This window comes from Elephas maximus, chromosome 22 (genome assembly GCF_024166365.1).
Source record: "Elephas maximus indicus isolate mEleMax1 chromosome 22, mEleMax1 primary haplotype, whole genome shotgun sequence".
Taxonomy (NCBI): domain Eukaryota; kingdom Metazoa; phylum Chordata; class Mammalia; order Proboscidea; family Elephantidae; genus Elephas; species Elephas maximus.
In genome coordinates this window covers 81,805,650-81,831,368 of record NC_064840.1, presented here as the reverse complement: position 1 = coordinate 81,831,368, position 25,719 = coordinate 81,805,650, and the positions used below count along the sequence as shown (strand labels likewise).

The window sequence follows — 25,719 nt, the reverse complement described above, 5'->3', positions numbered from 1 at the left end:
GTTTTCGATGGCTGACTTTTCAGTAGATTGCCAGGCCTTTCTTCCGTGGTACCTCCGGGTGGATTTGGACCACCAACCTTCTGGTTGGCAGCTGAGCACGTCACCATTTGCGCCACCCAGGAACTCCCCCACGTTCCTCCAGTGGGGTCCATACACAGCTCTGCCACAACGTCCCTGTTTCTATCCCTCCTGCTGACACAATGTGTACGTCTTCCCCCATGGCGTCATTGATGGAGGCCAAAATCACAGGAATAAATTAGTGCAGTGGTAGGTGAGACACTCTCAAGAGGGGCGGGCGGGGCCACGTAGGTATTCATATCCATGCCTTCAAAGGTAAAATGTCTCCCTTCCCGTTCCCGCCTTCCTCCCCTGTTGAAGTCAGCATCTCGGGCCCAGGCAGTTACACCAGAGTTCCAGACTGAAATCTGACAGGAGAAAAAGGAAAAAGGAAGCTTGAAAGCTCTTCCTGCCTGTTAGTGCTAGGGTTGTTCTAACACTCGGAGGGCTTTTGGATATTGAGCGCATGCGTAACTTCTTCTTGTCTCCACCGTTCCCATCAAGGCACGGACGCTGCGCCCCACTTCAGCGTCAACGTCCAAATACCTGGTTGACCATCCTGGCTCTGAACGTCAGCGATTTGCCAGCCGGCCGCCAGAGGGCGTGTGCACACCGGCTCTGCCCACCTGGCTCCCTGAGCGTGGGAAACGCCTGGTGCCCGGCCCGGAGGGGCCTGGGTGCCGCTCCCACGGGGAAAGGAGGCACTTTCCTTCCTGCGGGGACCCCCGCCCCAGGGTGGGAGCTGCCCACCTGGCTCCCTGAGCGTGGGAAACGCCTGGTGCCGGGCCCGGAGGGGCCTGGGTGCTGCTCCCACGGGGAGAGCAGGCGCTTTCCTTCCTGCGGGGTCCCTCACCCCAGGGCGGGAGCTGCCCACCTGGCTCCCTGAGCGTGGGAAACGCCTGGTGCCGGGCCCGGAGGGGCCTGGGTGCCGCTCCCACGGGGAGAGCAGGCGCTTTCCTTCCTGCGGGGACCCTCACCCCAGGGCGGGAGCTGCCCACCTGGCTCCCTGAGCGTGGGAAACGCCTGGTGCCGGGCCCGGAGGGGCCTGGGTGCCGCTCCCACGGGGAGAGCAGGCGCTTTCCTTCCTGCGGGGACCCTCACCCCAGGGCGGGAGCTGCCCACCTGGCTCCCTGAGCGTGGGAAACGCCTGGTGCCGGGCCCGGAGGGACCTGGGTGCTGCTCCCACGGGGAGAGCAGGCGCTTTCCTTCCTGCGGGGACCCCCGCCCCAGGGAGGGTGCTGCCCACCTGGCTCCCTGAGCGTGGGAAACGCCTGGTGCCGGGCCCGGAGGGGCCTGGGTGCCGCTCCCACGGGGAGAGCAGGCGCTTTCCTTCCTGCGGGGACCCTCACCCCAGGGCGGGAGCTGCCCACCTGGCTCCCTGAGCGTGGGAAACGCCTGGTGCCGGGCCCGGAGGGACCTGGGTGCTGCTCCCACGGGGAGAGCAGGCGCTTTCCTTCCTGCGGGGACCCTCACCCCAGGGCGGGAGCTGTGGCCACTTGGGGACCAAACCTGCGCGGAGTCAGCAGTGAGGAAAGCGCTCACATTTCGTGGCCCAGGCTGCGGAAGAGGGAACTAGCCAGGCTTCTCCCAGACACTTTTCAACAGCGAGCACAGAGCCATTCCGTTTCTGGACTGTTTCCGCGTATTGTGTTCTCTACTTTCTCCTGTAATATTTTAGCAAGACTTATGCAAACGGTTTACACTCAGTCACTAGCCTAAAGGTTGGTGGCTTGAACCCACCCAGCAGCAGCGCTGAAGAAAGACCTGGCCACCAGCTTCTCTAAAGATTATAGCCCAGAAAACTGGATGGAGCGCAGTTCTGCTCAGTAACACGTGAGATCGCGAGAGACAGAACCCACTGGAAAGCAACTGGTTTGAGTTCTTTGCTTCTTGTTTTTGTTTGTTTGATCCTAAGTTTTGTTTTTACATTAAGTATCCATTTGTTGATGGCTTTAGTGAGTTGAAGTCATAGCGTGATCTATTTTTTTTGTAATTTTTATTATGCTTTAAGTGAAAGATTACAAATCAAGTCAGTCTCTCACACAAAAACCCATATACACCTTGCTACACACTCCCAGTTACTCTCCCCCTAATGGGACAGCCCGCTCCCTCCCTCCACTCTCTCTTTTCGTGTCCATTTCGCCAGCTTCTAACCCCCTCCACCCTCTCATCTCCCCTCCAGGCAGGAGATGCCAACATAGTCTCAAGTGTCCCCCTGATCCAAGAAGCTCCCTCCTCACCAGCATCCCTCTCCAGCCCATTGTCCAGTCCAGTCCATGTCTGAAGAGTTGGCTTCAGGAATCTTACTTTCTATGGATTCTGCATTGTTGCTGGGGAGAAACTCCAGAAATTCAGAGAGAGGGGACGTACATATACGATCGTAAAATCAGTGTACAAAAAAATGAGACCTTCTAGTCAAGTCATTTGGGTACAGAGCCAGTGCCACGGTGAGTCCTATCCAGAAATTCAAGGAGAAACTGAAGCTGGGTGTTCCTATATACATGTTTTTGTTAAAATTTATAATGGTTATTTTTTCCTACGATATTAAACTAGTTGAAAAAAATAAAAACTTTAAAAGTAGATGAACTAAAGTCACATTATTTGAAATTTATAAATTAAAAAATAAAGATGATATAAATAAAAAACTCATTTTATTCCAAAACCGTAATTTATTATAATTTGACTTTGGCCTATAGCCGTGTTACTGAGGCAGGATTAAGGGTTTATCTTGAGTCACCACCTTACTAGAGGGTGGGACTACAGTTACTGAAATCACATCCTTCCCTGGGGTGTGGCCTGCGTCCAGGTACACATGTGGGTACTCTGGTGGGACTCTCTGTCTCTGCATCTGGATCCTGCATCCAGCTCGTGATTGTCTGACCTCTGGCTCTTGGGACTTAAGCCAGTGGCCTGCTGGCTGACCTGCTGATTCTGGAATTTGCCAGCTTCCGCAGCTCCAAGAGCCTATCATCTGGTCTAATTTGACAGCTTCCACAGCCTTGTGAGCCAGCAGCCTGTCATCTGGCCTGCCAGTTCGGGTTCATCAGCCCCTACAGTCACGTGGTTCGGGAGAGACCTCCAGCCTGATGCCTGACCCGTGGATTTGGGACTCACCAGCCTCCACAACCACGTGAGCCATTTCTTTGAAATACGGTTTGTGAGTTCTGTGAGACATTGCAGCTAATTACGGAACCCAAAGATGGGAGGGAGAGTACTGAGGGGAAGAGGAGGAGCTAATGTGGGAGATGATGGAGTGGGACAGCAATCCGGAAAAGCTGGACATTTGGGACATCTTTAGCTTCTGCCTCATAGGAACCACCAGCTCCCTCCGTGGGGCTGATCCTTATAAAAGAAATTGTTCTTTCAGTTGGTGTCGGAAGAGTGAGTTTTACTACAATGGCCCAGACTCACTGGAATACGTAGTTTCAGAGAAAAGGGAATAAACAAGAGAATGAGAAATCCTTGGTTTCTGGATGGGATAAAGAAATCACCCATGGACTAAAGCCAGTGTTATGGTGCACTCAGTTACTCAAGGCGAAAGCTGTTCATGGGCAGTAGGGGTGGTAGATCTAACTCCTGAGAAACTGGCTAGTTGGATGCATATGGAAATATAGAGTGATAAGGAAAGGGCCAGACATACAATTTCTTGGCTTCTGTTATCAGTAATAGCTGCAGTGGCAGGGAAAAAGAACGTAGTGGTGGATTTTAGCACTGAATCAAGCCCAGATCTGGTCTGGTTGGAGCTACCACAGCTCGTCTCAGGGCCAACCTGGGAAGGAAAAATTGTGTTGGAACAGCAGGAAATATCCCTACAACAGTTGGTCACCGTGAAGGTAGTCTGGGAAGGGAACGGGGAAAACCAAGAAACTATTGCAAGTTTCAGTTGAAGCTGAAGAAAATTAGAGCAAGTCCACGAGAGCCAAAATACGACTTTGACTATATCCCAGCCGAATTGAGAAACCATCTCAAGAATAGATAGGACGAATCGAACATTGATGACCAAAGACCAGATGAGTTCTGGCATCACATCAAGGACATCATACCTATAGCAAAATGTCATCAGAAACACAGGAAAGAAAAGACCAAAATAGATGTCAGAAGAGAGTCTGAAACTCGCTCTTAAATGTGGACTAGCTAAAGTGAAAGGAAGAAATGAACTAAAAGAGCTGAACAGGTAACAAAGGAGGGCTGGAGAAGAAAAAGAAAAGTAGTATAATGAAATACGCAAAGACCAAGAGTTAAAAAGCCAAAAAGGAAGAACGTGCTTGGCATTTATCAAAGAAGTGACAAAAACCTAAACCTAACCTTAACCATAATTTTAAAACTAACCTTAGACCTAACCCTAAAACTTACACTAGACTTAACCCTAAACCCTAATCCTAGCTCTATCCATAACTCTGATCTTAACATTACATCTAACCCTAACCATAACCCTCAACCTAACACTAACCTGAAACCTAGATGAAACCCGAATCCTAGATCTAAACCTAACCCTAACCCTAAACCCAAGACCACCTTCTATGTAATAACACTAGATTAAACCTTAACTCTAACCTTAACCCTAAACCTCAACTTAAGCCTAGATATAACACTAACATTACCTAACCTAGTAACCTAACCCTAACTCCAGATCTAACCTTAACCCTAACCCTAACACTAACCACTGCTCCTTAATCCTAACACGAACTCGAGATCTAACCCTAACCCTAAACCTGAATGTAAAACTAATCCTAACCCTCACCCTATCACTAAACCTAACAGTAAAAGTATATTAAAATCTAACCCTCTCTTGAACCCAAACCATATTTATATTGACTCTGATCTGACCCTAATGTTAATCCTAGTTGTAACCCTAAGCCTTATCCTAACTCTAATCCTAAAACTTGCCCAATCCTAACCCTATCTCTAAACATAATCCTCAACCTAATGCTAGCTGTCTGTCTTACCCTTATGCTAACCCCAACCCTAGATCTAACCCTAACTGTAAACTTCAGTCTAACCTTAACCCTAAACCTAGGTCTAACCGTAACCCTAACCCTAGATCTGACCCTAACCCTAACTGTTGTGGATTGAATTATGTCCCCCCAAAATACATGTCAACTTGGCTAGGCCATGATTTCCAGTATTGTGTCGCTGTCCTCCATTTTTTGTGATCTGATGTAATTATCCTCCATTTTGTGATGTGTTGTAAATCCTAACCTCTGTATGTTAATGACGTAAGATTAGGGTACAGTGTATCTTGAGTCACCATCTTACAAAGGGATGTGATTCAAGCCCCACCTTTACTTGAGTCACACCTTTTATTTTACAAGAGATAAACGGAGAGACAGAAGCAAGCAGAGACATGGACCTCACCATCACCAAGAAAGGAGAGCTGGGAACAGAGTGCATTCTTTGGACCTGGGAACCCTGCACTGATAACCTCTTAGACCCACAGAGACAGAGAGCTGTAACACATGAGACATCGGACCCATGGAAAGACAGAGCCAAGTGCCTCCAGGCAACAGGCTTACTGGCAGGGTGGGGTGCCTCTAGGCACTTATGTGCAGCAGTCCTGGGACTTCTCCCCAGTGCAGGTCCACAGACAATTCAGACCAGGTGGAGCTGAGGAGCTGGCAGGCGTCAACAGGGTGCGGGAAGGCAGGATCAGTGGGTGTGGGAAAGCAACAGACTGACAAGTCAGAGTCCCTGTGTGCCTGACATGTGGCCTAATGCAGAACGTGCTCAAACTGGTTTCCATGCACTCCTCACATGTGTCTTCTTCAGTACCCGGTGCCTGACTACCAGCCCTGTCAATTTTAACGAGCCACCTGAAAAGCACCAAGCCTGTCTAGAGCTCTTGGAGGGGAAATCTAGCAGCCTTAGGATTTACAAGGGCAACTTCTGCCACCCAGTATGACCGTCAAAACCATCCTCCTTAAAAATCTCAACAAAGAGCACAGCTAACAATGTATGTGCAAAATACATTTGTGAGAAAACCCTGCTTCAGGCCACCAACAGGACCACTCTGTGGCTGAAGAACACTGCTGAGAAGCAAAACTCATTTAGCAAGACCTCTACAAAATTCATCTAGCAAGTCAACAGTGCAAAGGAGTTAAAAGGCCGAAGGAAAAAATCTGGTTTTTTATGTTCAATATATGGCTCATAAGTAAGGTGGGGCAATTTCCTAATTACTCATGCTGAGTGAAGCAGTGGATTTAATGCGAACACACAGTTGGGCATGTACGCTGACACAGTGGGGGAAAGACAGCCCAGGGGGCCTTGCCTTCGTGGAGTTCACATTCAGCAGGCACCAGGCCAACCTGGAGGCTGGGTTTCTCAGCACTGGTGCCAATGAGGCTTTGCTGAGAAGAGATGGAAAGCCACCTCTGTGCTGAGAACCTCAGGAGAGTCCATTCCAGCCCAGCCGTCACTTTCCACATTAAATGAGGCGGGGAGGGCTGGAGGCTGATAGAACCCTCATAGCTGAGGGCTGGGGAGGGAAGCTCTGGGCCTGCCCAGCCCAACTGACCCATGGCCCTCTCCTTTCAAGGTCTCTGTCCTCCTGTTCTGCAGGGCCCTCAGCCTGCTCACAGCAAGTGGATGGGGAGACTGGTCAGCTCCTCTTCTGCCACGGCAGCTTATGCTGCCATGAAAAGCAACAGTCTGGGAACACGGATGAAAACACGGAAAGGAAATTCCAAAGCCCATGGCATTTATCCTCCTCCACTTTGTGGCATGACTGAGTTAAACCTTCAACAAGCTAATTTGCACTGGAAAGCTTGGCTGAAGACTGGCTAAGATTGCTCACTCAACACAGTAACGGATGCTCAAGGCACTGGGGTCCCACGGGGTGAGGGGGGCTGCCAAGAAGGTCATCCAGGCACAGACAGGTCCTGACATCAGAAAGTCTAGCTCAGACACTTACTAGATGACTGACCCTGGTCAAGTTAGCCGATCTCTCCAAGCCTCCATTTTCTCACCCATAACATGGAGATAATACAACCAAAACCACACCGCCACTCATGGCGACCTCATGTAGCACTGCCTCGTAGGTCTTTCTGGGCTGTTATCTTAGTGGGAAATTGCTAGGCCTTTCTTCCAGGGTACCTCTAGGTGGGTTCAAACTGCCAACCCTCAGGCTAGTAGTCAAGGGAAAATAGTTTTCACCACCTGGGAACTTTATGGAGATAACACTTAACTGAAAAAATAGAAGCATTCACCTAGAAGCTCCCTAATCTTTCATCCCAGCCACCATGGACCTACCTACACCGATACATGTTCTCTATCTCCCCTCCTGTTGGAATGGAAGACATTCCATCAATGGTGGATTTCTCCACTGTGGGTTCTAATGCTCCCACCTGCTCAGGACTTGTTTCCCTTTCCTGAATCACCCATTTCTCTCTCCCTACTATTAGGTCGTTCTCATCAGCATATTGTCACGCTCTAGGATCTCCCGTCTTACAAACCACCACTACGACCTGCAAACAAAACCACACCTCTCAACAACACATCTTTCTCCAGTTACCATCCATTCGTTTGACTTTCTTTACAACAAAACTTCAAAGAGCTGTCTACCCTTCTTCCTGACTTCCCAGGAATTCATGCCTCAGTCCACTCCAAAAACGCTTCTATTCTCCTTACTCCGCTATAACAGTTATTCCCACGGTTGCCTCTATCACCAAATCTTGTGGCCTTTCCTCTACCACCACCTTATTCCACCTTTCAACAGTATATGGTGTACGTCTCACGAACTTTGGACATGTCGTCAGGAGGGATCAGTGCCTGGAGAAGGACACCATGCTCGCTAAGGTAGAGGGTCAACAAAAAAGAAGACCCTCAACAAGATGGATTGACACGGTGGCTGAAGCAATGCACTCAAGTATAGCAACAATTGTGAGGATGGTGCAGGACCAGGCAGTGTTTTGTTCTGCTGGACACAGAGTCACTACGAGCAGGGTCACTATGAGTCAGAAAGGATTCGACAGCACCTAACAACAACATGAGCAGCAAAAGGGACCTTGGGTGGCACAAGCAGTTTGCACTCAACTACTAATCTAAAGGCTGAGGGTTCAAACCCACATAGCAGCCCTGCTGAAGAAAGGCCTGGAGACCTGCTTCTGTAAAGACTAAAGCCAAGAAAGCCTTATGGGGGCAGTTCTCTGTCACACATAGGGGATCTATGAATCAATATCAACTCAATGGTAACAGGTTTGTTTATGGGCAGCGTACTATGCTGAGTTCTTTACTTATGGTCTTATTGAATTCCCACAAAACCCCTGTTAGGGAGTGAGCAATCCACAATCATGTGTTTACTGTTAGCTAAGTGCCAGGCACTGCCCCGTGCTATAATGATACAGCAATCAGCACAGTGGGCAAGATCCTTGCCTTCGAGAAGCTCACTTTCTAATAGAGAGTGACAATAAACAAGAAGACAAATGAACAATTTCAAACTGTAATGATGCTTTGAGGAAAATAATTGATAGAGTATCTTGGGTGGGCGTCACAAGCACTATTGTAAGTGTAGTGGCTACAGAAGGTCTCTGAGGAGTGTGTTTGGGGTCATAACTTGAAGAATGAGAAGGAGCCAGCCTTGCAAAGGTTTGGAGAAAGTATTTCAAATAGAAGAAATACAGAGTGCAAAGGTCCTAAGGAGAGAAAGAGCTGCATATGTTCAAGGGACTGAAAGGGAGCCATCCGGCTGGAGCATTGTGAGCAAGGGAGAGTGCTCTCAGAAGAAGTTAGAGAAGTGGGGCCAGATTTTCAGGCCTCGTAGCCCAAAAGGAAGATGAATTTTACTTTGGGTTCAGGAGGAAACCACTGAAGGATTTTGAGGCAAGAAGTGACATCCCCTGAGTTACCCTTTTAAAAGATTACTCCTGACTGCTGTGGAAATGACTGCAAATCGGTAAGAGTAGACGCTCAGGGAACAGGGAAGGACGTATAGCTCATAATGGCCGGTTGGTGGCAGTAGAGATAGAAGTGAGTGAATTTGAGTGATTCTTAGCTAGAACTCCTGCATGTGGGGCATCAGGAAAAGGGAGGATTGGGTTTGCTCAGAGAGTCAGAGGTTTGTCGTTGTTAGGTGCTGTCGATTCCGACTCATAGCAACCCTATGCACCACAGAACGAAACCCTGCCCGGTCCTGCGCCATCCTCACAATCATTGTTAGGCTTGAGCCCATTATTGCCACCACTGTGTCAATCCATCTCTTTGAGGGTCTTCCTCTTTTCTGCTGATCCTCTACTTCACCAAGCAGACAGAGTTTTGAGGGGAGGGAATCAAGAGGTTGCATTTGGGCAGCTTCCATTTGTGGTGCCTTTTAGACAACCAAGTGAAGACAGATAAGAGTCTGAAAATCAGAAGGCAGGTCAGACTGGAGATAAGAATTGGAAAGTCATCAGCATCTAAAACCTGAAACCCGTCACCGTCGATTCTGACTCATACAGACCCTATAGGACAGAATGCCCCATAGGGGTTTTTTGAGGCTGTAAATCTTTACAGAAGCAGACTGCCACCCACATCTTTCTCCTCCGGAGCGGCTGGTGGATTCAAACCACCGACCTTTTGGTTAGCACCCGAGTGCTTAACCACTGTACTGCCAGGGCTCCTTAATCAGCATCTAGAAGTTGTTTAAAGCCATGGGATTTTACCAGGTGATCTGGGGAAGATGTATGGATAGACTACAAAGGAGAGGCCAAAACATAACCCTGGGTGCCCTCTGATATTTAAATGGGAGTTAAAGAAGGAGACAGCAACAAGAATTAATCTGCCATGGAGGAAGGCAGAAAACCAAGAATCTAGTGTCCCTGAAGCAAAAAGAAAAACGTGTTTCAAGAAAGAGGGAGAGGGATCAATTTTACCACGTTGCTGTTGTTAAGTGCTGTCGAGTCGGTTCTGACTCATAGCGACCCTATGTACAACTGAATGAAACACTGCCCAGTCCTGCGTCATCCTCACAATTGTCGTCATGCTTGAGCCCCTTGTTGCAGCCACTGTGTCAATCCATCTCATTGAGGGTCTCCCCCTCTTTCCATGGCCCTCTACTTTACCAAGCATGATGTCCCTCCTAACACCAAGTCCAGAGCATATGAGAAGTCTCGCCACCCTTGCTTCTAAGGAGCACTTTGGCTACACGTCTTCCAAGACAGATTTGTTCGTTCTTCTGGCAGTCCATGGCATATTCAGTATTCTTTGCCAACACCGTAATTCAAAGGCATCAGTTCTTCTTCAGTCTTCCTTATTCATTGTCCAGCTTTCACACACATGTGAGGTGATTAAAAACACCATGGCTTGGGTCAGGTGCACCTTAGTCCTTAAAGTGACGACTGCTTTTTAACACTGTAAGAGGTCTTTTACAGCAGATTTGCCCAATGCAAGGCATGGTTTGATTTCTTGACTGCTGCTTCCATGGGCATTGACTGCAGATCCAAGTAAAAAGAAATCCTTGACAACGTTCATCTTTTCTCCGTTTATCACGATGTCTATTGGTCCAGTTGTGAGGATTTTTGTTTTCTTTACGTTCAGTGTAATTCATACTGAAGGGTGTACTCTTTGATCTTCATGAGTAATTCAAGACCTCTTCACATTCAGCAAGAAAGGTTGTGTCAACTTCGAATCACAGGTTGTTAATGAGTCTTCCTCCAATCCTGATGCCACGTTCTTCTTCATGTAGTCCAGCTTCTCGTATTATTTGCTCAGCATACAGACTAAGTAAGGAGAAAGGGTGCAACCCTGATGCACGCCTTTCTTACCTTTAAACCAAGCAGTACCCCCTTGTTCCATTTGTTCCTCAATAAGTGTTCCAACTCCTCTTTGCTTTCAGCAAGGCAGGTTGTGTCATCCGCAATATCACAGGTTGTTAATGAGTCTTTCTCCAATCCTGACGTGGTGTTCTTCTTCATATACTGCTCACAGCAAGCCCATAATACCTACAGCTATTGTTATATCCAGGAGCCCTGGTGGCACACTGGTTAAGTGCTTGGCTCCTAACCAAAAGGTCAGCAGTTCAAACCCACCAGTCACTCCGTGGGAGATGTGGCAGTCTGCTTCCGTAAAGACTACAACCTCGGAAACCTATGGGGCAGCTGTACTGTCTTATAGGATCGCTATGAATCAGAATCAACTCGATGGCAACAGATACTATTACATCCAGAGTTGGTGATTCCTACAAATTCTGAGGGATCTCATGAGCCTGTAAAGCATGTTACCTGGCTTTACTCATACTCTCTTTCTAACACAGAATGGTTACTTCTTCCAAGCTTTTCATCCTTGATAGATTTGGAATTACTAAACATCACAGAAGCCATGTTTTATTTTTGGTAAGCTATAAAACATGAAGACAACCAGAAAAAAAACAAAAAACAAAAAAAACTCCGAGAAGTGGTATTAGCGTCCATTATGACAGAGAAAAGTCCTGTCTAAAACATTACTAGTACTGAAGCTTAGAAGCAGAACTGCTGGCCCAAAAAAACCATCCAATGACACGTTTGCCAGAATTTCCTTGCCAAATATAGACAAGGAGGAACAGCAGTACACAGCATGAGGCTGGGGGTTCAGTCTCTGGAGCCAGGTGGTTTGGCTTCAGTTCTGTCCAGGTATGTGACACTGACCAAATACTCATTTGCAAAACGGGGAAAATAGCCATATTTGGAATGAAAGGATTGTGGCCATAAAACAGGTCAACCTATGTAAAATGCTTACAACAGTGCCCGGCCTATAGATACACTCACGCATTTTAATTATTACTATTATTCCAAGTACTCTAAAAGACCGGGTGGGGCTAGAATACCTAACTGCCAGATACCAAGTTTACTTAAAAACAAGCTGCTTCTCCAAGTTTAAATATAGTATGAGGGTGTGTCATGGTTGGTGTCTGCAAGGTGGGGCCGAGAAGAGCTCTGTGGGCCCCAGGGCTGCCAATGCTGGCTTCACCCTCCTCTCGTCAGCTTTACCTCAGGCCTGCATCCCTCATGGTGGTTACTGGAAAAGCTTACTGTGCAGGCGCCTGGATGGGACAAAAGGACTGCCTCATAGTCAGACAGACAACCACCTCAGTTAGACTCAACCATACTTCTTCTGTTTTGACTGCACAGGAGAGTCTGTGCAGAGACCCCGGGGCTGCTGAGGTCAGTTGTGATTTGTGCAGCCGAGCACCAGGGTACATCCAGCGCTGCTGAGCAGGAGCTGGTCCACAAGGCGCACCATGCAAGTTAAGGGCAAAAACAGCATTTATTATCAACCTCATTATGGAAGGAGCTTTGTTCCTAAGTCCAAGGATCTGTCCAGAATGGTTTATTTAGTGAACACCTGCTAGTTTCTAAGCCCTGTGCGTGGTGCTGAGGGAGAGAAAACTGATACCTACTCTCAAGGAGCTTACACTTCAGTTAGGGAAAGAGAGCAGGAGGAAGGCAAGACAAGATAAGGATCTTAACAGCTAAAATAAAGAGGCAGAATGGGTTATGAGCTCTATAAGAGATGCCCAGGGTTTGAGCAACAGAGGAGAAAACATCACCACACCAAACACAAAATTTAAGGGGAAGGCGGGAGGGAGGAAGGCTGCTCTAACCACAGCAGGCTATGTAAGAAACAGAGAACAGGGGGAAAGTGAATTTTCTAAATGATAAAACCAGAGTATGGGTAGAGGAAAAGAAAAAGTTAGCTGCTATAAATGATACCATCTGAAACAGTTCTACAGTAACAGACTTACTAAAATATAGCAGAATTAAACCTACTACAGAACCATCAGCTGTAAGCCAGTATCTTCTGAGGAATGTAGCCTTCCAGCAAAGAGTTTGCATTTTCAAGAATATCCACGTTATTCACACCATGATGTTCTTCTCCACGACACATTAGGACTTTTGTCAGAGCCAGCCTACTCAAGAGTTTGTGTAGGGCCAGAAAACTGCTGATTTATAGCAAGAGACCTGGGCAGGGGAAGAAGCTTCTGGGAGGCTGCTGGGGCTGGGGGCCCTCCTTGCTCTTTGCTCGTGTACATCAGAGGCTGCCCAGACATTAAAAATGACATTAAAAGAGATGCTTCACTCACTTGAAATGCAGAAATATTTATTTTGGTTTCCTTCATCATTTTTGGAAATTCTGTTTTGGTTTATAAAACACAGAAATAGCCAACGCTTAAAGCAAACATTCAAAACCCCAATGTGACAAATTATTGACTTTTTGTGCAATTCAGAATATAGCTATGAAGTTAGCCTAGCAAATAGTGTTATTACAGTAACAATTCTTTAGTGCAAACCCCCTTGTGCTTGATTAATACACGTGGTCGATCACATATCCAAAAACAACTGCTTTAACGTATAAATGACAACTGAGTCAAATGTGACAAAGGCTTGCAGTAAAATGAAATGCTGCTAATTTCTCAAATTAACTGACAGAAAATATCCCTTGAAAAGTTAATCCCAGGAAATGACTTTCCCAGATTTCTACATCCTAGAATTTTGGCTTGTAAAATACATTTCAAAGAAATCAGGTAGCATTATGACATAAGAACGTTTGCCCATTACCATCCATTGCAACAAACACCCAAGAAAATCTATCCCCTTAATATTATTTTCAAAGGTATGCTTTGCCTGAGAGTTTATTCTGGGGGAAAAAAGCAAGTTAATCACAGCGCGATCCTTTCTGATATGAAAACCACATTAAAAATCTGTTGGCCATTATAAACCCAGAGTGACTAGTGCAGTGAAGATCCAGTGGACAGTCAGTCAGGTGTCACAGGCGAGCACAGCTGATCCAAGTCATTATCTCCTTCTTGAAATGCTTGTCTTCACTGCAGTCTAAGGCAGGTTTTTCCGTAATCCCTGGGAAGGGATGGAGGGAGGGAACCAGGTCTAGAGAATGGGGTACGAGCTAGACTCCCTTTGCTCTCATGAGTGTCTGTCCATCTGAGCCTCAGCACCTGCACTGTTCTGAGCTGGCTCTGTCCTTCAGCTTCCAGGGAACCTTAGGCTCCAACAGGACTGTGGAGAACAGTATACACCTCCAGGCCCTTAATCAGAAGGGACATGTGAGCGGGTGTGAGACGGGGAGGGGGACGTGTGACTGCGACTGCGACTGCGTGTGAGATGGGGAGGGGGACCTGTGAGTGCATGTGAGACGGGGAGGGGGACCTGTAAGTGTGTGTGTGGGGGAAGGGGACTGTGTGAGCGCCATGTGAGATGGCGAAGGGGATGTGTGCGTGTTGCAGGGAAGGGGACACATGAATACGTGTGAGACAGGGACGGGGACATGTGAGTGTGGGGGGGGTGGGACATTTGAGTGCATGAGACGGGGAGGGGGACTTGTGAGAGTGTGTTGGGGGGAAGGGGGCGCATGAATGCCTGTGAGACAGGGAGGGGGACCTGTGAGTGTGGGGGGATGGGATGTTTGAGTGTGTGACAGGAGGAGGGGAACGTGTGAGTGTGTGTGAGACAGGGAAGGGATGTGTAAGTGCATGTGAGACGGGGAGGGGGACGTGTGAATGCGTGTGAGATAGGGAGGGGACACGTGAGTGCGTGTGAGACAGGGAGGGGGATGTGTGAGTACATGTGAGGGGGAGGGGAACGTGTAAGTGTGGGGGGGATGGGATGTTTGAGTGCATGAGATGGGGAGGGGGACGTGTGAGTGTGTGTGAGTGTGTGCTGGGGGAAGGGGATGCATGAATTGTGTGTGAGACGGGGAGGGAGATGTGTGAGTGTGGGGGGTATGGGATATTTGAGTGCATGAGATGGGGAGGGGGACGTGTGAATGCGTGTGCGACAGGGAGGGGACACGTGAGTGCATGAGATGGGGAGGGGGACGTGTGAGTGTTGTGTGAGACAGGGAGGGGGATGTGTGAGTACATGTGGGGGGGGAACATTGAGTGTGGGGGGATGGGATGTTTGAGTGCATGAGATGGGGAGGGGGACATGTGAGTGTGTGCTGGGGGGAAGGGGATGCATGAATGTGTGTCAGACGGGGAGGGAGATGTGTGAGTACATGTGACGGGGGAGGTGAACGTGTGAGTGTGGGGGGGATGGGATGTTTGAGTGCATGAGATGGGGAGGAGAACATGTGAGTGTTGTGGGGGGAGGGGGCAGGGCTTAAAGCAATCTCTGGTCCACTTGGGTACTTGCCAGTCTGGACGCTTCCTGTTTTTAAAGGACACCGTCCCTCCAGGGCTGTGCTTTCTAGAGCAGCAGAAGACTCCAGAATCTGCAGCAAGTAGCGGACATCTCAGAAATGGCAAAGTCCTAAACCCCTTGGTTAGAAAAACAGAGAGACAAGTTTTAACACACACCTTTCTAACTGAAGAAATCTCAAATAACTCAGCACATTTATGGTTTCCCCTTTACAATTTTTAAGGCTCATTTTGGAAATTATTTATCACTATAAACATCATCGGCAACACGAGGGGACGGCAAGGCAGTGCTCCATGTCCTCTAACAGTCCTAGGACAAGAACCCCGAGTGGACAAGTCAAACACTAGCGTTTCCTTCCCTGTGTTTGCTGCAGTCACAATTACCAAATAAAAGCCATCAGCAGAAGAAGAACCAGAGGCCACCAGCAGAAGAGATTGTGGAGGTGTGCAGCTTGGTTTTTTTCAAGCTTTCTTCTTCCCATTAGACCTTGATGGTCGAATAAAGCTCCTCTATCTGAGACCTGAAATAATTTCGTAACTCTGGTCTTTTAGCCTTCATTGTTGGAGTCAGGAGGCCATTGTCAACAGAAAATAATTCACGGTGTAGGGCGATGTCCTTGATCTGCAAATAAACAAGGCTGTTATAGAAGGAAAAATGCCATCTGAGTCTAGAAAGCGTATGTTGTTGTTGTGTGCTTATCAAGTCGATTACGACTCACAGCGACCCTACAGGACAGAAGAGAACTGCCCCATAGGGTTTCCTAGGCTGAAATCTTTACAGAGCAGATCGCCAGGTCTTTTCTCCTGTGGAGCCGCTGGGTGGAATCAAACCACAAGCCTTTCAGTTAGCAGCTGAGTGCTTAACCACTACACCACCAGGGCTCCTTAGAAAGCACATAAGCCACCGGAACGTATAAAGACCCCTGTGGGCGAGCCAATCCATCTCTCGCCCCAGGTCAAGCTGCATTTAAACACTCTCCAAAGAGGCAGGTATTCTATTCTTAGGAGAGAATTCAGGACTGTATCCTGGCCTCCAAAAAAGAGAATTCACACCCCTGGGTAAACACCCCTCCCCTGCCAAGACGTTCCATCACTGATTCCGCATGCATTTCTTTAGGCATCTCATCCTCTATATTTTACACATATAATTTATGTGTAAAAAAATCTCTGTTACACACCGGAATCCATGCACTTCGTTGACAGTCTTACCTGTTCAAATGGTTTTAGACCAGAATCCTTTCCAAGTCTCACCATGTCTTCTAGGATAGCTTTTTTGACATCCTAATAAGGTAACAAAACAAAATATTTCCTCTGTTGGAGGCACCTGGACATCCACAGGTACATTTAATGCAAAGTTTAGATAGGAAGGTAAACTGCACACTTCAGAGCCGTACCTTATTTCTGCACAGCTCTTCAAAGGATCCTTCTAGTCCCCTCTTTTGGGCCCAGGCACATAACGTCTCAACATCTGGTACCACAATCGCTATGAGAAATGACTTTAACACAGACAGGGAGTTGTTACACGGCTTGACTCAAATGTTCTAAAATAGTGGCTCTGAATTATTCCAGCATCACGGCCCTGAGAGAAGCCAGTGACAGTCTGACATTCTCTTGAGAACGTATCACCCTCCCCAGGAGTCCATGGGCCCGGCTTAAAAACTCCTGGCTCTAAAGTATGGATGGCATCAGGAATCCCAGAGTAATGGCTGAACAAATCACTGGAGACCGAAAACTCACAAAAAGCCTACTTTCTATTTACTTTTATGGATACTTTTTAATAAACGAGAGCCAAATAGGCAAACAAGGTGATAGATATCTGAGCACTGCTTTTAAAAAAGAGAAAGAAAATGTATACAGATTAACTTGGGGAAAAAAAAAAATCTTTAATACCTCATCCTTCACAATATAACAACAATAAAACTAAAAAACAAAACAAAACAAAAGCATGGTAAGATTCTAAGTAAAAAAAAAAAAAAAGGAGGTACATTCTTGAAGACGACAAGAAAATATTACGATAAAATCATTTAAAATCTCAAGATTTATAAAAAGATTTGCTTTCAGGGAACCCTTCCACCTTCTCTTCCTCACAGGTGTCTGCCCGACATTTTGACGAATAGACATTTTACTGCAGAATCTATAATTTTGACTTAAAGCGTATGCTGGTTCACGATCACTATCTGTTCTAAAATAATTTAGTTGAGTTTCATATGTTTAAAATTTTTAAACATTTTAATAATCACAGTATCAGGACTTCCTTCATAGTTGAAACTGTATATTACCTACCCCACACCTCCCTTGGGACACTAGGTGCAGTGTAATGGATTGGTTTTTCTGTGGCCTTTCTATCCACGATCTTGTAACTCCCACCCAGGTGACTGGGCGGGACTGTACGATAGGGTATTGTGACCCACCAAAGGGATTGTTCAGTTCTGCCATCCCACTGGGCTTAAAATGAGCCATCCCAGAGGCAGGAGAGAGAACAGCCCACCACCACCAAGGCAGGAGAGACCAGCAGGAGACATCGCAGTGGGCTTCCCGGCCCACAGAGCAAGAAAGCTAAGTGCCTTTGGGCAGAGACTGAAGGCCAGGGAGAAGCCTACACCTGACCCACGAATTTGGGACCTGCCACCCTCCAAAGCCATTTCCTTTATACAGCTCGTGAGTTCTCTAAGGCACCAGCAAATTGGGAAACCCAAAGACAGGAGGGAGAGCGCTGAGGGGAGAGAGAGTAGCTGATGTTACAGATGATGGAGTGGGACAGCAGCTTGGAAAGGTCAGACATTCGGGATGTCTTTAACCTCTGCCGCATAGGAACCAGCTTTGTGCTGACCCTTATGAAAGAAATTATTCATTTACTAGGCCACTCCAGGTAAAATACAAATATAGAAACTAAAGAAAAAAAAGTTTTCTGAATAAGAAATGCCAAGCAGCAGAAACCAACAATGCATCAATCACATTCTAGCACATCAGACATGAAAGTTAAGTCACACTAGGCTGAATCCTTCAATCCTATTTAAAGCCCCCAGAGTACAAGGCATTAGCAACTCAGAAGCACATACCTGCAAGCTTTCTCCATGGACAAACACCTGAGCAACAGGTTCACTTCGTATGTAGATATTTTCAATTTTTTCAGGGGCTATGTACTCTCCTTGTGATAGTTTAAATATGTGCTTTTTCCTGTCAATAATCTTCAAGGTGCCATTCTGTTTATCAGAGAGGAGGCAGCTGTGAGTGGGTCCAGGGAGGCTTCCACCCAGCATCAGTCACACTGTGAGGTACGAGGTTTTTACCCGCACTATCATTTAATCCTCGTAACATCTCGCTGGTGTTAGGTATTATCCCATTTTATAGAAAGGAAAACTAAGGCTTAGAGGGACTGAGTAACTTGCCCAAGGCCATTCAGCCAAGCACAGAGATAGAGAGGAAATCAGGAGCCCACGCGCACTCCACTCTACGGATTGGCATCCGTGACTTGTCAGCCAACCGGCAGCGCCTTGCTTTCTACCTTTATTTAGCCCATTTCATTCGTCTCATGTCTGAGTTAGGTACGTACATATCCGGCTCTCCAAGTTAGTCAAGTCCCTCGAGAGCAGGGACATGGCCTTACTCACCCCCTCACAGTCTGCTGCACAGAATAAAGGTTCAATAAACGTCTGCTACACAAAGGCAGGGCGTCAGTTTCCTCTGTCACTGTTTCTCGGGGTGGAGTGGGAGGGTGCTCCTGGTCCTTTGGGTGGGGTGAGTCTTTGCACAAAGGACCACCCTACGTAACTGCTGGAGCATTGCCACCCTTAGACTAAATCAACCAAATGCTAGTAGCATCCACCACCACTCCCTGTCCGAACGGTAACCAACACCACCCCGTATCTCCATCCATTCCCACTCGGGGGCCACTGTCATGCCTCGGAAGTCATCTGCTGGAAAGATTCCAGAGTTCCCTCATTCCACAACACTTCTCTATCTTAAAAAGCAGAGAAGTTATGAAATGGGCGCGTTAGAGCCAGAATGAGAACTGATACTTAACCCCTTAAACCTGAAAAGAAGGACTTAATTTATTCCTAAATAGCTTGGATATTCTGTAATCTGAATTGATTTTGGGGGGCATTTTTCTCATCAGTAAAAATCCCAGAGTATCAAATACCCTAAATCTACAATAATTTGGTCATACACAATAAAAAAAATCAGCCATTTTACTTCTTGCAATTAAACATGGTACCAGTTTACAAATATCATTGCTTGTTACCAGAGCTGAAAGAACTGGTCACATCTATGAGCAGGAAAAATAAGGCTTCTTTTACGAGCCTCTTACTCTTAAACTGTTTTGAATTTCTATACAATAAATGGTTCCTAAATTAAATCCAAAGGAGTTGGTTTAGTCCGTGCAACATTCTATTTTTAATGAGATGACAAATCTAAGAAACACATTTATATGTCACTAACAAATGAGGAAATACTCACAATCACTACCCATTAGAGAAATGCAAAATCAAAATTACAGTGAAATACTATCTCACCCGGACATTACTGGCATGAATCAAAAAAATCAAAAAAATGTTGAAGAGGCTATGGGGGGACGGGAACTCTTATGCCCTGTTGGTGCGAACGCAAAATGACACAACCATTTTGGAAAATGATATGGTGCTTCCTTAAAAAGCTAGAAATAGAAATACCATACAATCCAACAGTTTCATTTCTAGGAACACCTCCTAGAGAAATAAGAGCCAGAATAAACATATGCACACCCATGTTCCTTGCAGCATCATTCACAACAGCAAAAAGATGGAAACAACTTAAATGCCCATCAACAGATGAACAGATAAACAGACTACGGTACATAAACACACAATGGAATACTACGCAACAATAAAGTACAACGATGAATCTGCAAAACACCTCATAACATGGATGAATGTGGAGGGCATTACGCTGAGTGAAATAAGTCAGTCGCAACAGGACAAATACTGCATGAGACCACTACTATAAAAACTCATGAAAAAGTTTACACGTAGAAACTTTGATAGTTACGAGGGAGGGGAGAGGTGGGGAGGGGAGAACACTAAATAGACAGTAGATGAGCGGTAACTTTGGTGAAGAGGAAGACAGTCCACAATACTGAGGAAGCCAGCACAACTTGACCAAGGCAAAATCACAGAAGCTTCATAGACACATCCAAACTCCCTGAGGGATGGAATTACTGGGCTGAGGGCTGGAGACCATGGTCTCTGAGGACATCTAGCTCAATTGGCATAACACAGTTTATAAAGAAAATATTCTAAATCCTACTTTGGTGTGTAGCGTCTGGCATGTTAAAAGCTTGTGAGCAGCCAGCTAAGACACATCTACTGGTCCCACCCCATCTGGAGCAAGGGAAAAAGAAGAAAACCAAAGACACAAGGGAAAGATTAATCCAAAGGACTAATGGACCACAACCACCACAGCCTCTACCAGACTGAGACCAGCACAACCAGATGGTGCCCAGCTACCACCACCAACTGCTCTGACAGGTATCACAATAGAGGGTCATCAACTGAGTGAGAGAAAAATGTAGAACGAAATTCAAACTCACAAAAAAAGACTAGACTTACTGGTCTGACAGAGACTGGAGAAACCCTGAGAGTATGGCCCCCAGACGCCCTTTTAACTCAGTAGTGAAGGTACTCCTGAGATTCACCCTTCAACCAAAGATTACACAGGCCTATAAAACAAATAATAACACATGTAGTTCAACCATGTATACAAGGCTAAATGGCACACCAGCCCAGGGGCAAGGAAGAGAAGGCAGGAAGGGACAGGAAAGCTGGAAATGGGGAAGCAAAGGTCAAAAAAGAGAGAGTGTTGACATGTCGCAGGGTTGGCAACCAATGTCACAAAACAATATGTGAACTAATTGTTTAAAGAAACTAATTTGTTCCTTAAACTTTCACCTAAGGCACAATTTAAAAAAAGAAAGAAAGAAACATTTATTCACAAATTGCTATACATTCCAGGAAGACCACTGCAATTCCAAACTGCCTTGCTTAACCAATGCATCACCATCAAGCCACAGCACGTGTACTGTAACAAGCCAAAGTCTCTTTTGATTCCAAACAGAAAGCAGCAACCAGAATTTCAAATAGAAAGCATATTTGCTATAGTTAAAGGGAAAATCCTAAACAAATATTCTAAGAGTATAAACCTGTTCATTGCAGGAAGTGGAACAGTGTACATGACACCACTCAACAAGAACGGGGAGAGAAAAGTCAGGGTGCCACATGGCAAGTGTACAGCACACGGGACACTTTCTTCCTGACAGTGGAACAAACCTATTTGTGAACAGCGGAAGGAACAACTTACTGGCAGCCATTTTCCAATGTCCCCTGTGTGCAGCCAGCCATCTTTATCCAAAGCTTCTGCTGTTTTTGCTGGGTCCTTCCAGTAGCCCTTAAAAACATCTGCCCCTTTCACACACACCTGAAGAATAAGAGGATTTGTTAATACCATTTACTGGGGTTTCCCTGAAAGAAAGAAAGAAAAAAAAAACTTGGTGTGTATGTGGGAAACCCAACTTTTAGCTAGAAGCCCTGAATTCCATGATTTAGAGGGAACTACCAGACCCCTCTGGGATCTTCTAAGCACCCCCAATGCCCCCACATCCTATTCATAATCACTTCCACTCCAGTGAAACTGTAAGGCTAATGCTTGCCTAAGTCCTGGCTCAAAGATGCTAGAAAACCCTAAAGGGGTTGAAATTACTTTGAAGTAATTAGGCTTACCATTAGTAGCCAGTAGCTCACTAAGAGGTAGCCAGGGCAATAGGCAGATGGAGATATGCCCTGAGGACTCAGGCCACTGGAGCCTCAGCGTGCTCCTGGACTCAAATCCCTATCACGCCGGGCACAAGAAGGCAGGTGTCAGTGGGCCCCTGAATGTTAAACGTAAAAGTTGCTTCATAAAGCAGCCTGTTCAACTCCAGATCACCAATAACACCAAGCTCAGTAGCTTTCTACGACCCTGTGTTAGAGAATGCTCCTGCATCCGTCATGGCTGGCTGTCAGAGAAAACGGCGTGAAGGATGAATGACTGACGTGATTCCACTCACCTCACCCTCGCCCTGGGCAGCCACGTAATTCATTTCTTCTACATCAACAAGCTTTACATAACTGCAAGGCATTGGGGGACCAACATGGCCTGTATATTAAATAAAAGAAATATCACTCATAATATCCTTCAGTCAACCTTCACATTATTTTTATAACAAACAAGCCTCCTTGCAATAAAAGAAAGCTGGTATAAACTTCTGGTTTCTGCTATTCTAGCCATCCTTCCCCTGGTAAACTCATTTAGAAAGTTTATTCCTAGAACAGAGGCTAAAATACTCAAAGTCTCATCAGGACATTTCCTAAGTTTGATGCTCTGAATTATTTTTCAAAGTATAAGGAATTTGTATGTAGATTTTAAGGGTTACTGTGAATACCTGGAAGCAAGCTTTCTGAAACGTTCACCTGGCTTCGATGATCTGATGGCCCCTGCCCACTACTGGTCACTCCTTTTTAACCAGCCCTCCCTCAGACAGACATCTTATTGTTCCAATTCTCCATAAGAAGACAGAACACATCCATCTCTGGCAAACCTCGATTATTCTCTGACACAACCACCAATTCTGATCAACATGGCCTTTACTGAAGGATCAGTATGGATAAACCTGTTTTATATTTAAGCTTATTAAGACAGGATACTGGTAGGACCTGTACACAGTCCAAGAGGCAGTCGTTGAACATAGCAAGAGGATACTGCACGGTTTAATGTCATGAATGTATCCTTTCACCATACTTATTCAGTCTGTGTGCTGAGGAGATAATCTGAGGAGATGGACTATAGGAAGAAGAATGTGGCAACACGGCTGGAGGGAGACTCGTTAACACCCTGCGTCACGCAGATGACACAACCCTGCTTGCTCAAAGTGAAGAGGACTTGAAGCACTTACTGATGAGGATCAAAGACTACACCCTTCAATACAGACTGTACCTCAACATAAAGAAAAAAAAATCTTCACAACTGGACCAATAAACAACATCGTGATAAATGGAGAAAATACGGAAATTATCAAGGACTACATTTTACTTGGATCCATAATCAATACCCACGGAAGCAGCAGTCAAGAAATCAAACAATGTATTGTATTGGACAAATCTGCTGCAAAAGACCTCTCCAAAGTGTTCAAAAGAAAAGGTGTCACTTTGAGTGCTAAGGTGTGCCTGACCCAAAACCAAGAAAACTCACTGCCGTCGAGTTGATTCCGACCCATAGAGACCCTATAGGACAGAGCAGAGCTACCCCACGGGGTTTCCAAGGAGCAGCTGGTGGATTCAAACTGCTGACCTTTTAGTTAGCAGCTAAACGCTTAACCCCTGCGCCGCCAGTGCCTGTCCCAAGCCATGGTGTTTTCAGTTCCTTCACATGCACACAAAAGCTGGACAGCGAATAAGGAAGCCTGGAGAACTGACGCTTTTGAATTAGGGTACTGGTGAAGAATACTGCACACAGCATGGACTGCCAGAAGGACAAACAGATCTGTCTTGGAAGAAGTATGGCCAGAAGGCTCCTTTGAAAGTGAGGATGGCGAAATTTCGTCTCACATCCTTTGGACATGTTATTAGGAGGGACCAGTCCCCGGAGAAGGACATCTGCTTGGTAAAGTGCAGGGTCAGCACAAAAGAGGAAGACCCTCAACGAGATGGACAGACACAGTGACTGCAACAAGGAGCTCAAGCATAACAGGGACTGTGAGGGTGGCGCGGGGCCGGGCAGCGTCTTGTTCTGTGGTACACAGGGTCGCTGTAGGTCAGAGCCGACTCGATGGCACCTAACAAGAAGACAGGACAGTGCTTACTAATTGATCCCTCTTCTCAAGCGGTGTTCAGATTGGGCTGCCTTTTCCAAAAACAGTATGAACAGAAACTAGACGTATTTTTAAGAGTTTCACAAACAATTCTTCCTATGTTTTAATAATTTGTTTATCATGACTACTAATACAAATCATCTAGCTGTTCAAGAACCTGCAGTTAAAAATTAAACACTGTAAAGAAGACTCAGAACGTGCGGTGCTTTGATTACTTTTGTGTGGCCTTTCCAGACATGGTCTTCCAACTCCCACCCAAGTGACTGTGCAGAACTATGTGACAAGGTAATTGTGGCTCACCAAAGGGGGAGAGAGAGGGAAAGAGGCAGAGACAGACAGACAGAGGTAGAGAGAGGTGGCAGGAAAGACCCGACAGCAGAGAGCCGAGCTGGCAGCAGGAGACAGCATGGGGGCCTTTCCAGCACAAGAAGAGAAAGCCAGTGAGTGCCTCTGGGCAAAGGCCTAAGGCCAGGGAGAGGCGAGCCTGTGAGCACAGCTGGGGAGAACTGTATCTGAGTGATCCCAGGCCTGCATTGTAACTGCTACTTCCCAGTAAACCCCATAATCATGAGTACTGTCTGTGAGTTCTCTGTGGCCATTGTAATGAATTACCAAACCCAGCAGAGGAACGGAGAGTGCCACAGGGGGATGGTCAGTGTCAGGATTAGTAAAGATGGCAGAGAGAGGAGGCCTGTCTGGCTTCCACCTCATGGGAGTTAGCCTTGCACTGCTGATCCTGGTTCTCCTTCCCCCTTGTGGGGTTGGAGGAGGTCACACGCTGCCCCATATCATTTTTACAGAATGGTAGCATCAATCCCAGCAGAATCATAAATCTATGTTCCTAGACACTGGTAATATTTATAACATGCCAGATTAATCAGGGAGATTTATTTATCACAGTGTCAAGTATACTCTCAGCGTGGCACAGAGGGAAAGAGAAGTTTTACAGTCAGAACTGGGTTGGAATCCTGGCTCTAAAGCATAATGTTGTGTAAATTCTTGTATTTACATGCTATTTAAACGATAATCTACAGTTACCTCACATCTCACCAGGATCAAACTCACGTACCCTCCATGTTAAACACCTAACACAGAGCTTTATCTATGACAAATACACAATGAATTACTTCTGTGTCTGCCTTCCAGCTTGCTTTTTCCTTTTGGGAAAAAAGGTCTGTATTTGACTTATATCCGTAATCCCAACACCTAACACAGCCATTAGTACACAGTGTAAATTTACTATTTGTGTTTTAAATACACATAATTTAATGATTACAAATAATTAAACTAAATAAAAATAATTAGATCAACTACTTGTCTAATCAATTACGGGAAAGATCGCTGGGCCAAACATTTCCGAATCCGGTATAAAAGGCAACTTTACTACCACCCGGCACTACTCGACTCTGCCGTGAGAGCCATCTTACAGATAGCTCCCTGACGTCCAAGCTTGCCGTCCTCAAAATCAAACCCACTGCCACTGAGTCAATTCCAGCTCATAGCAACCCTACAGGACAGAGCAGAACTGCCCCATAGTCTATAAATCTTTGCGGAAGCAGACTGTCACCTCCTCCTCCTGTGGGGCAGCCGACAGGTTTGAACTGTCAACCTTTTGGTTGGCAGCAGAATGCTTTAACCATTGAACCACCAGGGCTCCCTTGTCTGTCCCAAGGCCTAACAATCTGAG

At 46.3% G+C, this 25,719-nt stretch overlaps 3 protein-coding genes across 19 annotated transcripts in view; all 3 read right to left on the bottom strand.

The window, feature by feature from the left end:
• LOC126065973 (long-chain-fatty-acid--CoA ligase 1) overlaps positions 1-25,719 on the bottom strand; it is a 206,376-nt gene that overhangs the window by 126,826 nt on the left and 53,831 nt on the right. The window lies entirely within an intron of this gene.
• The window catches only part of LOC126065970 (long-chain-fatty-acid--CoA ligase 1-like), a 206,413-nt gene continuing 195,879 nt past the window's right edge, over positions 15,186-25,719 (bottom strand). For 11 of the 12 annotated variants that reach the window (XM_049866639.1, XM_049866636.1, XM_049866643.1 and 8 more), the window contains 6 exons: positions 22,233-22,321; positions 21,488-21,604; positions 18,214-18,357; positions 16,549-16,650; positions 16,364-16,435; positions 15,268-15,776 (listed from right to left, as the gene is read on the bottom strand). In XM_049866639.1, the coding sequence (XP_049722596.1) occupies positions 15,636-15,776; positions 16,364-16,435; positions 16,549-16,650; positions 18,214-18,357; positions 21,488-21,604; positions 22,233-22,321 (665 nt within the window). In that variant the 3' untranslated portion in view covers positions 15,268-15,635. Of the gene's footprint in view, positions 15,777-16,363; positions 16,436-16,548; positions 16,651-18,213; positions 18,358-21,487; positions 21,605-22,232; positions 22,322-25,719 lie in introns of all 12 variants that reach the window. The other variant, XR_007514968.1, reaches the window with a different exon arrangement.
• LOC126065971 (long-chain-fatty-acid--CoA ligase 1-like) overlaps positions 15,187-25,719 on the bottom strand; it is a 348,612-nt gene continuing 338,079 nt past the window's right edge. The window contains exon 22 of the transcript XR_007514970.1: positions 15,187-15,274. The gene's annotated coding sequence lies outside the window, so the exon portion shown is untranslated. The remainder of the gene's footprint in view (positions 15,275-25,719) is intronic.